This window comes from Argiope bruennichi, chromosome 8, assembly GCF_947563725.1.
Source record: "Argiope bruennichi chromosome 8, qqArgBrue1.1, whole genome shotgun sequence".
Taxonomy (NCBI): Eukaryota; Metazoa; Arthropoda; class Arachnida; order Araneae; family Araneidae; genus Argiope; species Argiope bruennichi.
The window spans coordinates 60,788,211-60,805,206 of NC_079158.1; the positions used below are offsets into that span (position 1 = coordinate 60,788,211).

A 16,996-nucleotide genomic window follows, 5' to 3' on the forward strand; every position below is an offset into this window, starting at 1 on the left:
GCAAAATTTTAGTGAGTTTGATTCTTCGTCACAAATATCGCGTCTATGAACCATACTTTGGCATGTATTTGAAATAGCTTATTTATTCTATTCCATTACATATTGAATTTATTATTATGAAAGCAAATACATATATCTTTTTTTTAGAAATTTTGTAAAAGTCCTTTATTTCTAGAGAAATTAGGAAATGTAAAATATTGATGACTATTAAAAGAAAATGAAATTATTTGGAATAAAGCTGACTTAATAATTAAAATAAAAAGTATAAAAGTAATTAAAATAAAAAGTATGAATATCAAGTATCTTGATTTAAGACATCTGAGATTTCCATAAAACCATTAATTTAATGGATTAAGCGTACAAATGACATTTATTTAAAACGTGTATCTGTTTTCCTTTGATTTCTCTCTCTCAAATTATCTTTTGACAGTACAAAATCTCCATTACCTTAAGTAGATGATACATCTATTTTTGAATGTTTGTGCTTGTAAAGCGTTTGAGATGTTTATGAATTTCTCGTAATTTGCATTAAACTGTGCACACTTCTATGTGACAATTTTGTTTATTAAATTTTTGGGTAGGTGACTACATCAAAAAGACTATTTTTCTGAGATATTATGAAGATTTTTAATTTACTGTTCCTAATGTTTGAACAGATTTATTTGCAAAAACCACTGGAATTTTGTTTCTATTTTTTCGAAAGTTACACTGATATATTTTTCTAATTTCATTTATATATATATTTTAATACAATATTGCATCCTTAAATAATGTTTTCACAAATTTTAATTTTTTATAGAATTTTCCTTACGAAAAAACTTTATAAATTAAAACCTAATGCATAGTTTTTGTTCAAATTTGGTATAATAATTTCTCAATATGCTCTGCAGTTCTTGAACTTAAATTTTTAAAAAATGGATTAAAAAATCCGCAACATGTTTTTCTTACAAATAAATTATATCCACCATTTATGCTTTCTCAAAAAAAAATAAAAAAAAAATGAATCTTTGGTGTAGAAAATATGTGGTATGGTTATAACAGAAAAGCACTCTCCTAACAACTTCAGATCCAAACTGCATTAAACCACATATACATCCTTCTATTTGCAGAGACAGGATCCCCCTGTCGGGAGGATGGTTTTCCATGCCAGCACCTTTGCCTGTCAACTTCCACCGGCCCTCGATGCGCCTGCAAGCACGGATACCACCTCGCTCTGGACAGGAGATCCTGCATGGGTGAGTTGAGTGGCCATCAAATTAGTGCTCACAGATTAACTACCCTCCTGCCTGCACATTAACAGATTGGATTAGAGCCGCTGCCAGGGGAGAGATTTGGGGAGTGGCTGGATGGGTCTTGGCAAAGGTCAATTAAGGCTTAGAACAGAGTAGAGCTGCTTAGATTTAGGGGAGAGATGCAGCTTTATAATTATATATGAATCTGTATCAATTGTTAGCTTTGCAACTGTCTTCCTTATCACTCCTTGTAAGTAGCAAGCTGAAACTAAATAAAGCTAAAGGATAAATCAACGTGGTTTATTGAAAGAAAAGTGGTTAGATAATGTAATAGCTTGATAATGAAAAAAAAAGTTTTTTTTTATTTGTTATAAATGAAAAAATAATTCTTTTCTAGAAAATAATTATAGAAAAAAAAGAAAGGAATAATTAAAAATATAGAATATATATTCAGTACATAGTATAGTAGTAGTATTCAGTACAGTACATAGTAAATACTCAATATTTTTGGAAATCCTCATTTTTATTTAAATATTGAGGATCAATGCAAAATCGTGAAAGCGTGAAGCATTGATTAACCCTTTATTTACTGACGGTACTTAAAATTACCATTTGAATCTGGCTTATATCTCCGTAATATGAAAATTTTTGCAGATGGTATTCTAAAGAACAAGGAGAATGTAACACAAATAGCAGGAAGTTAATATAAATTAAAAGTAGGAATTAAAAATATTTAATTAATAATTAAATTAATTAAGATATTTCTATTAATTAAAATATTTTTCTTGGGTTCCCTGGGATTATTCTGCAAGAAAACTTAACTACTAGTGCAGAAATGAAATTGAAAAATTGATGGCAACATAATTCAGTAAATAAAGGGTTGAATTGCTATTTATTCATCTTTATAATATGTTTTAATTTTTAAGGAGCCTAGGAAATTATTTTTTTCCCAAAAAAAATAATAATTTGGGAAAGAAAGAAATAATCATAAAAAGATATTTTTTAAAAAACAAATTGAGAATCAATGCAAAATTGTAAAAATGTGAAGCATTGATTAAACTGGAATTTTATTCATGTTCATTATATATTTTAATTTTTAAGGATCTCAGAAATTTTCTAACATATGTTGTCCACTGTATGTAAATGTCTTTGCTTTATTACTTTTTTACATACGTAGTATAGAGAAAGTATTTTAATAATCGAAAAATTCGAATTCGAAGATTTTTACGAATCTCCATGTTTAAGCCCTCCTTGAATTTGAATAACACATTTTTGAAAAAATATCCCTCTGTTTGTTTGTGACAAATATAATTCAAAAATGTGTTGAGCCATATGAATGAAATTTGGTATGCTGTCTTGATACTGAATTGTAGATTTCTGTCACATTTAGAGTAAAATCCGGTTAGAGGAAGTCCGTCTGTCCAGCTATTCGAATATACGTTAACACGATAACTACCAAAGTAAGAGAGCTACATAAATAAAATTCGATACACAAATTTAACATCTATAGTGTAGATACCTGCCAAATTTCCAACAACGGGTTGACTATCAGTCGGTCTATATTTCAGAAACATAAAAAAGCGCAGATTCAAAAACGGAATGATCAAAGCATATCAAATTTAGTATGAGATTGTGACTGCAAGTGAAGTTCTGTGTCAATTTTTATTTCAGTCAGTTGAGAAACAGGTATCTAAAACACAATATCGACATTTGGATATTATTAAAGCCTGCCAGGAGATAATCGTCAAATAACTTGCTAAGGATGACACGATAGAGTCAGTAAAATTGCTGAATTCATGCTAGAAGTTAATATTTCGTAACTTCTGCATTCTCTATAAGACATTCTCTGGTATGGCAAGTTTATTAGAGAGTATACGAGAAAGTTTTCAGGAGACTCCTTCCACTGTTTTTTGTTCTTGTTTATTACTGTTTAGATGATTAATTGCTCGTTTAATTTGTTATTAATTGCATCTTAATTTCCTTCCGATGTTATTCTCACGTCTTATTTCGTTACCAATTTTAATAAAAATTTTCTACTCTCCGGGAAATTAATAAAAGCATGTTTTTAAAAATTACTTTATTTTATTATTTTTAATTGCTACATGTTTTTAAAATTCTTTTGTGTATTTTATTATGTTTTATTGTTAATCTTTAATTTCAGATTCCTTTTTCTAAATATAATGGAATCTTGGAATTTGATTCTATATTTTTGGGGTAATTCGATGAATGAAAAAAAATATGACGAAATTTTGTAATTGATGTTTAAATTGTTACTAATTATCACTATTCATGATAATACTTACTAAGTACAAGTCTAAATAGCGTTGCTATATCAAAATTAATTAATTAGCTATTAAGTTCTGAAAATTTAAAAATTACGTATTGTCGTTGAAACCATCCCACTGTGCAATATTATAAATGCATAACACATTAAAAATTGACTGACAAAGTTGCTGCATCATTTAATATTTACTAACAAAAAATAAATTATTGACTTTGAATTATATATTTTTCTGATTCACGGCGGTTTCAAATTTAAAGATTTGCAAAATTTTAAAATTTAATTTTTTTATTATAATCATTTTATTTCTTTACTTGAATAGCAGCGTAACTTGTAACAAGCTTTTCAATCTCACTTTGAGATTCCTATGTTCAAAATCTGGTTCCACCAATGATTTACCATGCATGAGCCTCGTGCATATTAATTCTAATATCCAGATTCAAAAGTCCTGCCATACCATGTGTTTATGAATAAAGTGCATCTTCCGCGTTGTCATCCTAATTAAGTGTTCAGAATTAAACAACTTATTTTTTATTGAAATTTATGCGTCAGTATAATAAAATCTTTGAATAGTTAAAAAAGTTACCTTAAAATCTGAAATCTCTAGTTACCCTCATTTTTCTTTGCTAATAAAAGAGACTGTGTGTGTGTGTGTGTGTGTGTGTGTGTGTGTGTGTGTGTGTGTGTGTGTGTGTGTGTGTGTGTGTGTGTGTGTGTGTGTGTGTGTGTGTGTGTGTGTGTGTGTGTGTGTGTGTGTGTGTTTTGGCGCTCTACAGACCAGACTGTGTGACCTAGAGTTATCAATAATTTGAAGAGTGGAAATTTGTGTCTATAAGTTTATTAAAAATTAGACGAGATTTTAGCATTTTTCCATGATAAACTTCAAAGATATAATTAAACAAAAATAATTTTTGAATCATTTAAAAATTTAAAAAAAAAACCTTCTGAAAGTAGCATTTTATTCCGGTTGTAATTTTATTTCTTCAAATATTTTGACAATATTTATATAATTTGTTAAAAATATATTTTGTATAATTTACAACGATATATTGTTGCAATGCAATTCAAAGAGTTTTAAATGCTCCATTAAATATTAAATGGGGTGATTTTCTTCTATTCTTAAAAGTTAAAGAATGATTCTATATTTATATTATTATCTATGCAGTTTCTATGCGATAGTGAACTTTGATTATCAAGAAAGATGACGTGCAATTATAAAATTCAATTATGCCAAGATAATTAGATTTTTAAAGGTACTATGTTGTCTGGGGACTTGATTCCATTAAGAAGATATGTTTACGCAATAAATAGAGAGCTCTTATGAAACCAGGAAAATGCTTAAGGACATATTTTTGTGAGAATGGTGAAGGAAAATTTAACACCACCAATTAACAATTTCTAGCAATTATGTTTACAATGCCTTGCAAACATGTTAATTATCCAAAATAGTTAGTTTCTTACGAATATGATTTTATACAAGACGTGCAATTCAACTATTATCTATTCATTTACTATTTCTTACGAATATGATTTTATACAAGACGTGCAATTCAACTATTATCTATCCATTTACTATTTCTTACGAATATCATTTTATACAAAACGTGCAATTCAACTATTATCTATCCATTTACTATTTCTTACGATTATGATTTTATACAAAACGTGCAATTCAACTATTATCTATCCATTTACTATTTCTTACGATTATGATTTTATACAAAACGTGCAATTCAACTATTATCTATCCATTTACTATATTGTATCTTAAAAAGCCTCTCCGTTTTTATTTTTGCATACATGAAGTATACAAAAAGAAAAATTGTCTTGTAATAGAAGAAATGAAAGCAAAGAGCAATAATGAAGATGAAATATAATAATAAAATTAGGAGCTTTAAAAGTATCAATTTTAATATTACAATACAAAAATAAGAATAAATTATATATATATATATATTTATCGGAAAATGCATGAAGATTCTATGGCGATATCATGTTATAAAATATTAATGAATCTCTCGATAAAATATGATTGCTTCAATTTCAAAAAATGGAAAATAATCATCAGAAAAATATATCCTAAACCTTTGTTCTTATTTTTGCTTCTCTGATAAAAGTTTGGCCTAATGACTTTTTATTTTTCTCGCATACAAAATATATAGAAAATCTTAGTAACTGTCAAAAAATTAGAACTTGAGATTTTGATATATCTCCTCGTTTTAGTTCCCCCTAAATCAGATAAAAAAATTTTTAGAAGTATTTTTGTATACCAGTGAACTCGAATAAATCGAATGTAATTATTCGAGTTTTAATATAACAATATAATTCGAAACCGTTTTGAGTTAGGAGGAAGAAATGTAGTCTTTGTACTAAATTTGTAAATGTATATCACATTTTGTTAGAAATACATCCAAAGGACTTATGGTTGTCTTGCTATTCGAATGTACGTTAAAGTAATTGGAAAAAGAAGAGAGCTAAATAGATAAATATGGTACAGATTTATATAATAACATATACATTGGTACAGATTTTAATGATTATTGGTACATATTGGTACAGATTTTAATGATTATTGGTACATATTGGTACAGATTTTAATGATTATTGGTACAGATTTTTATTAATATTATGGTACAGATTTTAATAATGCATAAATACATTTAATGGTATTATGTATGCTACTGTATGCGAGAAAGTTTTGAGAGACCATTCTTGCTTTCTGGAATTTATCTAGTACAATATGTTATTTTCAATGTAATAATCTGGTAATTATGTATAATTACCTGTGATTGTTCATAATCACCAATACATTAAATGATTATGAATAATTAAAGGTAATTTTACATAATCATCGGATTAACCATGTTTACCTTAACACAATATATTTACTAATACCCTAGTACTGGTAATCATATAAACGTGATATCTCAAAAACGCATTGATTTAAATTAATATGTGATTTTGTAATTGTAGTTCTTTGCCAAATTTTGATTTAAATCGATTGGATAAAAGTATACATTTCATTCATTATGGTATTTGCGTTTTAATCGCCCCAGATCGCATACTAATAGGTTCTTTCATAGCTATTTTTCGCCAATTTTAATTTGTTAATGATACATAAATACATCTATTACAAAATATGCGAGACAGTTTATAAGAGACCATTCTTGCTGGTTTGAATTTATGTAGTATGTAATATGTTACGATAAATTTAATAAATTGGTGATTATGTATAATTGCCGGTGATTATTCATAATCATCAATAAGTTTAATTGTGATTATGAATAATCACCGGTAATTTTACATAATCACTGAATTAATTACATTTACCCTGACACAGTATATTTACTCCAGTGGTTGGTGTAGTCACTTTGATATGCTACATAGCCACTGAACCCACCATCTTTCTCATCCTTTCGTTGGATTCAATCGATATTAAGGGCACGTAGTATGGGGAAGTAATGATAAAAAAGTGCCCGAGGCTAGTGCGGGTGAAAAAACTCACACATCTTTCTTCTTGCGAACATACCAGAGTAAAAATGTAGTCTCGCATCGCTTATATTCAGGGAACATGTCTACGATAACAGCACCCAATAGACCAAATGGGACCCTTTTTAGATATCGAAAAGAATTCGAGACTGCCTGTGAAGCAGTGTGAGATGAATTTTTAAAGGGTGAAATCAAACAAAAGTTTATTTGTAAAAGATTTGGAAGTTTTCACTCTTTTAATGTAAAAATGGTAAAGTGTAAATGTGTAAAAAATATTGGAATTTACTAACTTATAAGAATAATGTTGAATTTTATATTTCTATTTGTATAAATTGCCAAATATATATGATGAAGTTTTCTTTTCCTTAATTAATAGTAGCAGTTTTTGGCGACCAATTGGTTGGTCTAAATTATGAGTTGTATTTAACTTTTATATATAATTGTCCTGTTAAGTAAATTATAATCATTTATAGGATGAATTGCTCTACTTTATTTTATGCCCTATTAAAATGTGATATTTTATTTTTTTCCTTATTTTTGTCAATATTCACCAAATTTTTCTGAATGACATGCATGTAGCTTGTTTTCGTTTCATGATCCTCCGTTTTTATATGTCGTAGCATATAAGCTTCGTGAGTATTCCTTGCTGATTTTCATGTACATTGCACCCTTTCTTTAAAGGTAGAAGAAACCGGTGATAGTTAGATAAATAAATAAGTAAATCTTATTATTTATTTATGCACCAGTAAGTAATGTTAATTAATGTTTTAATTTGTCATTTTAAATAATAAATCTATATGTTTAAAATTTTTAGGAAAAAACAATCAGTCATCCAGCCTCTAACTACAGAACTGTTTCCGCAATTTTAATTTTTTGAAGGCCCGATATCCCTAAATCACAATGTAGTAATCAGGATATAATTGAATACAGGCATCACGAAGGTAATGAAACATAAACTGTTTATTTTTGAATCCTAATGGTCATCACCGACTTCGACACAACCCAGTCACCAGGAGGCGCATCCGGTCTTCGGCGAATGGTAATCAATCATACACTGTTACTATGCCGATCGACGTGGCAAAAACCAAACACCGTACTAGAATTTTCTTATCCTCATAGCTCAGATAAGCTAGCTTCTAGATAAGTCATCAATTTGTCAACTAATAAGACCATTCTCCAATTTCAAGAGATATCATATAATAAACCTTTAATGAAATCCTCAGTCTCAACAACTCGAATGATATCGCTAATTTTATTCGTGAGTTAATTTCACCAGTGTCTAGTTCAAGAGGTTGATTGATGTAACTAAGTAAATACTGTAGTTACACACGGCGATTAGATGGTCGCAGATCTTCAGTAACTCTCATTTAAGTTAAAATCTATTTCATTTAATTGTCTAATGCTTAGTTTCGAAAACAATTATAGTCTTTTATTAATTATCTCATTCCTGAGAGATTCGAATTCAAGGACTTCAAAATATCGGAACATCAGAGTTTTTCTTTCAATTATATAAGTTCACCTATCCTTCGAAAACCACAACGACATATTGTGTTGATATATAACGAAAAACTCTATTTAGATGACGGCTGTAGAACAAGTAAGTGTTTGGGTATCTTATGAGAGTTTACAAAAAAAAAACCCATCTTGTCTCTCAAGCGGATTTGGGCGGTCGTTTCTAACGCATAAAGCACGTACTACAAGTATTCAATAAATTACTCTTACAGAAATAGGAAAGAAATTTCTGAATGATATTTAGGCGTCTCGGTCCTCGCTATGGTGTATTTGTATAAGCATTTGAAGCTTTTCTGTATTGAATAGAATTAATATTGAAACATACATCAATGAACTATTTCAAAATTTGATGCTATCTGTATTCTGTAATTATTTTTGGAACTTTATTTCAATTGAAGAAGGCATCTTTGAATATACATAATAATATTATGTATATTCAAAGTATGCTATTATATTATAATAATTATCATTATTTTCATACTTTATATGCATGATGGATGAAATAGCTCAGACGATATTTTTTTAATAATAAATGTATCGAATAATAAAATCGGTAAAAAGGTATTTGTTATTTGCAGAATTTCATTTTTCTACTCTTCCAAATATTCAGTTGTCAAAAAATGCTATTACAAAAGGGGGAAAATAAGAAAGTTTTGTTTAAACAAATTTCAAACTTCAGAAAATAAAATCAATACAATTCAAAAGCTTTTATGAATGGAATATAAAATGACTTCCAATGATTTCAAACACATTATTTATGATTTATTGAAACAGAGTTTTGAATAGCTGTGGAATAATGCATACATTTAAAAAAATAAAAATGATAGCATTATCCCAAAAATTCAATGTCTTCTTGAGCTAAATATAATATACGAACAAATGATTTCAAACTAGTTACAAAAGAAATTATTTGTTAAAAACAAACATTTATTTATCTTTTTTTCTATGTATGTTATTAGAAACGCATATAGCATTTTTAGAATGAAAGCTTTTCTGTATTCAGTTATAAAGATAAGAAATGTAGGAAAGCTTTCGTATTATTTTGCAATAAAATTTAAGTAATTACTTTTTTTGCTTAAAAATATGCTTATTATAAGAAATATACACCTTTTCAATCGGCTAATACTTGGTCAATTCTTAGAAAAACTTTATACAAGTTATTTCATGAATAAGATGTAAAGCAAGTAATTTTCTTGAGTCATTTTCGATAACCTTTTTTGCCTCATTTAGAGAGCATTGAAAAAAAAATGGAAAAATAATATAATCTGGAAATTTTATACCCATTATATGCTAAAAACATATGTTGAATTTCAAAACAATCTAGAGAGGTAAAGTATGTGAATGACCTAACCTTTACAGACTTTTATATGCGAACGCAAGAATCGCCTAAAAAAAGACTCCCTTACGATCATCTTAGAATCGAATCATCATAATCATTTGGCGGCCACCACTATGATCATCAAGCTCACTAATATTAGTTCACTAACAATGTGCCCTCAGGGAAGCCCAAAAACTTGTTCGGTGATGCTTTCATTCCCTTAGAACCTTTGAGATTAGTTACATGGGTTTTTAATTCACAAACATGTATCAACACTAATATTTTCAGAATCGAACGTGGACATTACAAGGGTAATGGAAGAACAGCGTGACACGCATACACTGTTTTTAGAATCGGATGTTATTCGATTTCGAAGGTAGACAATACAAAAGTAGCGGAAGAACAACATAACACAGACTCCATAATGAGAGTGGCATACATTGAGGTCTCAGAAAAAAACAAGATAGTTCTTATCATAAAAGATAACACTATGACTCAACGTTGCCAATGTGTGCCTTTAAATTTATATTTATATCATGCCTTCATAGAAATGTATTAGAGATTTATTTAGTATGAGTGAAGTGAAAATTATCATGTGAATTGCAAAGGGATTAATACTTTTATTAATTTCAGATTTCAAATATAATGATAAAACGAAGATCACGCTATCTTAAGATAATATATCTTAGATTTTTTTTAATGTATTTCTTATAAAAATCAACTAAGAATTCTCTATTTAATTCTTTATTATAATAAAAACATGTTTTATAGTTATTAATATTGAGATGAATAATTTATTCTTCTTGAGATGAATAATTTATTCTCTTTCCACTCAAATGGTAAACAGGAAGATAGCCAAATCGATAAGTAACTGCAATAGTGAAGACAAAGCTACACATCGAATTTCATTTATTATCGAGTTAACATATTCACAAATGCGTAGACGGACAGATGGATAGGGTTCAGACTAATGCATATAAAAATTATAATAATAAATCTATCCATGCATTTCTATATCTAAGTATCTGTCTGTTTATTTATCTGTATAAATATGCGGGATGCATAAATTATTCTTATTACTTATTGTCGAATGGCAACAGTCAAATGTAAACAAAACGTCGTGTGAATGTTTCAGATTGTATCATGGAACGACTTGGCAGTTGTTCTTAATTGAAAGCATCACTTGCTAATTAATAGAGGCAGATAACTTCATCAAAAATACTCGGAAAAAGAGCTCATCGTGTCATTGAACTCTCCATTTAGCCAGGGGGGGGGGTAGATAAATTCAAGATGATAGAAATAGTCATCAAACAGAGAGTTTAATCGGATCCGAAAATAGATACGGGTGGTTTACTTAACTTTTAAATAAATTATTATGAAAGTGTATCAACTGCTCACGAAACATAGCTATTATTCTCAATTTCCGCGAAATGGCTATTTTAAAGTTATTTTAGCTTGAAGATGAACAAAAGAATGCACAGATGTGCTACAAATAAATTAAGATCACAAATTTATAGAAATCTGTAAATTTGGTGAATTAGCCGTGTACTAAATATATTATTCATTTATGCTGGATGACATTTTGAATTATTGTATTTACAGACTGATAGACAAAGATTAGTATGAGGGCGAATTTCCTGATTATTACAGTAATTTTTTTTTGTACACTTCAGGTAAAACATTTGCTCCAAGACAATGTTTCGGTTTCATTATACTCCTGCATTTCATCCAAAAATGTAGTCGCAGGGTCAAGTAATTGATGTAAGAGAAATGTCTATTTGTGACTTGAATTCGCTAAAAATACATAATTTATTTTGGTCTAATAGATGCTGAGTATTTCCATGTCTGAAATATTCTCTTTGTATGTACAGGGTGGTCAGAAAATGGCTTGAACTGATTATAAAAAATTATTTCGAACTAAGCAAAGGGTATTAGAGAAAAAAAATATTTGGAATAGTGGTTTCCATAAGGTTTTTTAATAAAATAGATTTCGAAAGTAATGCAGAAATAATGGCTTCACAATCGATTGTTATCAAAATCTCGATAACGGCGAAAATGACCTCCAAGATCACTTTATATTATACTATTTTTTTTTTTTTTTTTTTTTTTTGGAGGGGGAGTTACTTAACGAATTGAGTTTTACAAAGCCAGTTAACGATGTTTATACAAAATTTGGATCATAGTAGCTGTATGTCAGATAAAAATGTTCATCATTTCATGTGTCCATTATGGTAGATAAATGTTCTTGTTAACATATGTTGCGAGATTCGCAATATCGTGTTGACATTCTGCGACCTACCAAGTGTGTTCACACTGAAATTTATTGAGTAGATTTATTTAAAACTTTAAAACCATTTTTACGATAAATAGAATCGTCTATATGCCAAATCATAATAATTTTTAACAGTCCCTTTGTTTGTTATTAGTAAAATATTTTGTGAACAATCGGTATTATCAATATATTCAAAACTGTTTACTAACTGTCTTCTCAAAAACATCCGCATTTCTCTGAAATGGCATCGAATATTGATTGCAGCGTTCAGAAAGCGAGGTAATGTTTCTTGAATAAATTTAGAGAAATTTAAACAGGAGTTTTATCTTATAAAACATTCCTTGTATTTGTATTATAGAGAATTCAATTCAAAGTGAACATGTACCTTTGAAATATTTATACTTCTCTGTGATACTTTATCGCTCCGAAACTTTTCTCCTCTGCAAAGTATATACATTCTTACATAAAGCTGAAATACTTATATTGTTAAAAGAATCAGTAAATGTTTAAAACATGGAAATTCCGAAATTTTCCTACATAAATTGTTAAAAATATTCAAGAAATTCTCAGAAATTCAAAAATTGTTTTCGTTCAGAAAGATTCCTGGAAAATCGCCTAATCTTTTTTAATTTTCAAGGCGGAAAACGTTAAATACAATGACAAAAGGCGGAAAACGTTAAATACAATGACAAAACGTTCAATGACAAAAGGCGGAAAACGTTAAATATTAATACTATTCTTGGAAACAGAAATGCCGGCATTATTCGATTTTTGGAAATGGAATTAATTAATTGATATTTGAGAAGTCTGATGGTTTTTATTTTTATAAGAATTACTTTCGAATGATAGTTTTGAAATACAATTTTGATTACTTTGTAATCGTTGAGAGCGATTTCTTGGAATTCAGTAAATGAATGATATTTGTTGAGACTATATACATAAAAATAAGTTGCCTATTGCTGAAACCACATATGTAAATGATATTCAAATTTTTGAAGCTTTAAAATAATAAAATCATTAACTTTAAAAGTCATTGCTTTTGCTTGAAAAATGAATTTATATTATTTTATAATATTACACTATGAATTTATTTGAACTATTATTCTATTTTATGTAAAACTGTTTGAATGACCATTTGGAATGTGAAAATAGTATAGTTGCTATTTTCAAAAATAAACTGATTTGAGTACATTTATGTAGATTATGCAATCAGCGATTAAATTGCGAGTTGCTCGTTAAAAGATACTGAATAAACAATTGAAAGTCTTGTGTTATTTATCTAAGAATGCAAATTAATATAATTCTAACATATTTATCCATAAATAAATTATATACTGAATATATGAATTACCATAGTTAAAAACTAAAAAGAAAAATAGAATATTCTGAGAAAATTTAATTCACTCAATAATGCAAGATTTGAAGTGCTTTCTGTAGACAATAGATGACGTTGTTTTGACATGAAGCTTCTTTCGCTTACATAGACGATCCTTATTCGAAGTAATATATTGTTGCAAAGAGATTAATTTTTGGTTTATAAATGAGCAAGCAAGGAGATTATCTCCCCAGAACTTTACTTTATGCTTTTTCATCTAACCAATTGAAACTAGAATTTATGTAGAGCATATTGCCATATTTCTTATATGATAAATAGTTTCCTACGCTATGTTCCTCAGTAGAATAGGATTCTCTCCAAATTTTTCAGTTACTTGTCTGATCACCTAGAGATTCAGACATGTTGTTAAGCAGTGCGTTGGGCAAGGTAATATGATACAATTCCCTTTAGGATTACCAGCATTCTAATGCCTTGGTCATGACTGCTTCTTCTGAAGCCATTCTTGGAGATAAAGCATTCGTTTACTCTGAAATCTACTCAACTTACAAGAAAAGGAAATATATACACTTTGGAAAGCCCCCATCCAACTATGCGTGGCACTTTGGTAGAGGACCTGGAATATTTCATCAATTCAAGAATAAACTTAACAGAAAACAGCAGAGGATTTTCTCAAGATTTATTGGTGGACACAGCAATACGTTTACTTTTCAGCAGGGCCTGAAGCCCTTTCCTAAATGCCAGTGGAAACTTGACCAGGCATACCCCCCCCCATATTCTTGATGATTTGGGTTTTACTAAAGACAACATTTTAAAAACACAATTTTATTGATTGCTTTTTGTAATTTTTTTAGATTCATGGAGATTATCCGGCAATGCTAAAATATTTGGGATAAGTAACAATAGTGATTTCTGGTCTTATAATTTCTTGATTATTTTTAGAAGCATATAAAAGCTATACTATATGACATTCCTATTAAAAGCCCGCTTGCACGCTATGAATTGGCCGAGTTTCTTTTTCTGGATTTCTTGTTCTTTTAAAAGAACGGAACAATGGATACAAGAGTATTTTCTTCTGGATCCTTTCTTCTTATATATTTCATTTTTTTATTAAAAGCAGTGAGGAATTGCTTGTTTTTGATGCTTGAAAATTCCATGATTAATCCAGAACATATCAGCAGGATTTCATTTTCATCCATCTTAGGTTTGAGGACTACATCATCCTGTCGAATATTTCAAGATAGAAATATTTATTACAACATATGTAGTTATAATAAATATCTATTAATTAGTATAATTGAATATTTATATTTTGAATTATGATCAGTGGTTAGTAATCTATTGGGAAAGTAAAGCTGTAGAATTATCCATTCTATTTGTCTAGAAAAAAAGTTTTTCTTTTAGCTTCTGCAGCTTTTTATCAGCGAACTTTTGTTATGTTTATTGGTGACATTATGTTCTGCAGTTAAAGACAAAATTTTTTAATAACATTAGAGACAATGGCAATTTTATTGCGAAACTTGATTTATTTTTCCAAAATATAAAAAGCATTTTTCAGTACATGAGCAGCATCACAAAGTCCAATATTTCAGATGGTGCAATGACTTCAAATAAGAAGAAACAGTGTTTTTATGTCTCTGTCTGGTTGTATAACTGATCGATAATTTATAAATAGGATCACCTTTTTTCAAAACTTTATATATTTGATTTTGAATCTTTCTTTCAATGTTTCTTTTGTTTCACTTTATAAGAATATCACTTAAGGTGTATGTACACACTTGAAACTTCGAAAATCGTTCAAAATATCGAATATTTTTTTATTGCTTAATAATGTTCTCAGATCCTTTGGCTTTTAAACGATACCAAGGTGTTGTCAACATTCGAAACATTTCTCGAGTTATAATTATTTTTCTTGAGGTGCTTTAATTAGAAACTCTAGTTAAGGTTTTTTTTAAACTCATTTTATGAAGAATGATATTTTTCCACTATGTTATTTCCTTCAAATAATCATAACTCAAAAAGAAATGAACCAAATACAATTATTTATATATCAAAATAATCTGTATGAAATAGTGGATGTTTTGCGTCTCAACAAAGTTATATTTATAAATATACATTTTTAATAGTTATTTAAAAGTTAAAATTACAGGAAAAATCTCACTTTTTCTATTCATCGTTCATGAAAAAATTGTTACACAAAAACTATATATTTTTATAACTTGATTGAGGTAGACAACATGAAGACTAATATTAAACATAATTTCCAACTAGAATTGTGTGTCTGTACGAATTAGAATTTAAGATATCATGTTTCAAATAATATGCTAATTAGCTCATTAAATATTATTTAATTAATTAATAATTAGTGTAATATGGTTTTTACTCACTGAAATGAGTTTAAACATATATTAATGAACTACTGTGAAAAAAGTGGATTTTTAAAGTTAAAATTTAAAAAAAAAATATTCTAGTGTGTACTTACACCTTAAAAATTCGATAGTATATTTATTTACTTACTCTAATAAATATTTTCTATACATATAAATAATTAAATAAAAAAATTAAGAAATTAATACAAAGAATAGATTATTTTAATAAATATTTTGTTTTTTTATAACCATAAATAAATTGTCCCAGTATCGATAATTGTATTTGAGTTAAAAAATATCATCCAAAATTTTTTATTAGAAATATTTTGGAATGCATTTTCAGTTCAAATTTTCTGCGTTGGTATACAACGAAACAGATAAAACAAGCTTTAAATCTTGATTATTTTGATAATCTTAGCGATACAAGATTAAGTTTCTGCATTAAATATAAGAATTTATTTGAATGAAAGAACGTGACGGAAATTTAAAGGCGTCTTTTAAAAATATATTCTGCTGTAATTTTTCTTTTATTTTTATTTATCCGAACTACGCTGAGAATAAATGTTAAAAGCGCTTTTATGGAGTCACTATTTCTTTAATTCTGTGTCTTACTCCAAATATCAGAAAAAAATAGAAACGTTCTCCTAGATTCTCCTTGACTTCTGTCTTCGGCTTTAGTTTTCCGCGTAAATTTTATCGACTCGCGCCAATTTTCCTTGAAATTCAACTTTGTAAATATGTCTATTGTGAACCGAAACACGAAAGTAACATTTTTCTCCTTATAATCTTTTATGGAGATAAATGACTCAAGGCAATTCGGTATCTTTGAGTCAAGTTTTTTTCTTTAAAACATCGTGGAATATCTCCGATAAGTGTCAAGACTGGAGGCTACAAACACGAACAGCTGACTACTAATCATATATATATATATATATATATATATATATAAAGATACTTTATAAAAAAAAAATGATGGATATCTCCTGAAGGTGATATTAATGCATCTATTTCGTTCCAAAAAGAACAAAATATTATTGGATGAAATATGACTGGATGACCAAAATATGAAATGCATGTGGATCTTTAATAGACGAAATTATTTTGTTCCTAAGATTATAAGGTTAGAAGTGAATAGTAATGACTTTGAGGGTCTGGTGGAAGAACATCGTTGTCGAACGCGATTTCAATAG

The 16,996-nt window shown here is 28.4% G+C and overlaps 1 protein-coding gene across 1 annotated transcript in view; it reads left to right on the top strand.

The window, feature by feature from the left end:
- The window catches only part of LOC129981290 (low-density lipoprotein receptor-related protein 4-like), a 733,213-nt gene that overhangs the window by 574,174 nt on the left and 142,043 nt on the right, over positions 1–16,996 (top strand). Inside the window, exon 9 of the mRNA XM_056092063.1 lies at positions 1,110–1,235. Coding sequence (XP_055948038.1) covers positions 1,110–1,235 — 126 coding nt within the window. The remainder of the gene's footprint in view (positions 1–1,109; positions 1,236–16,996) is intronic.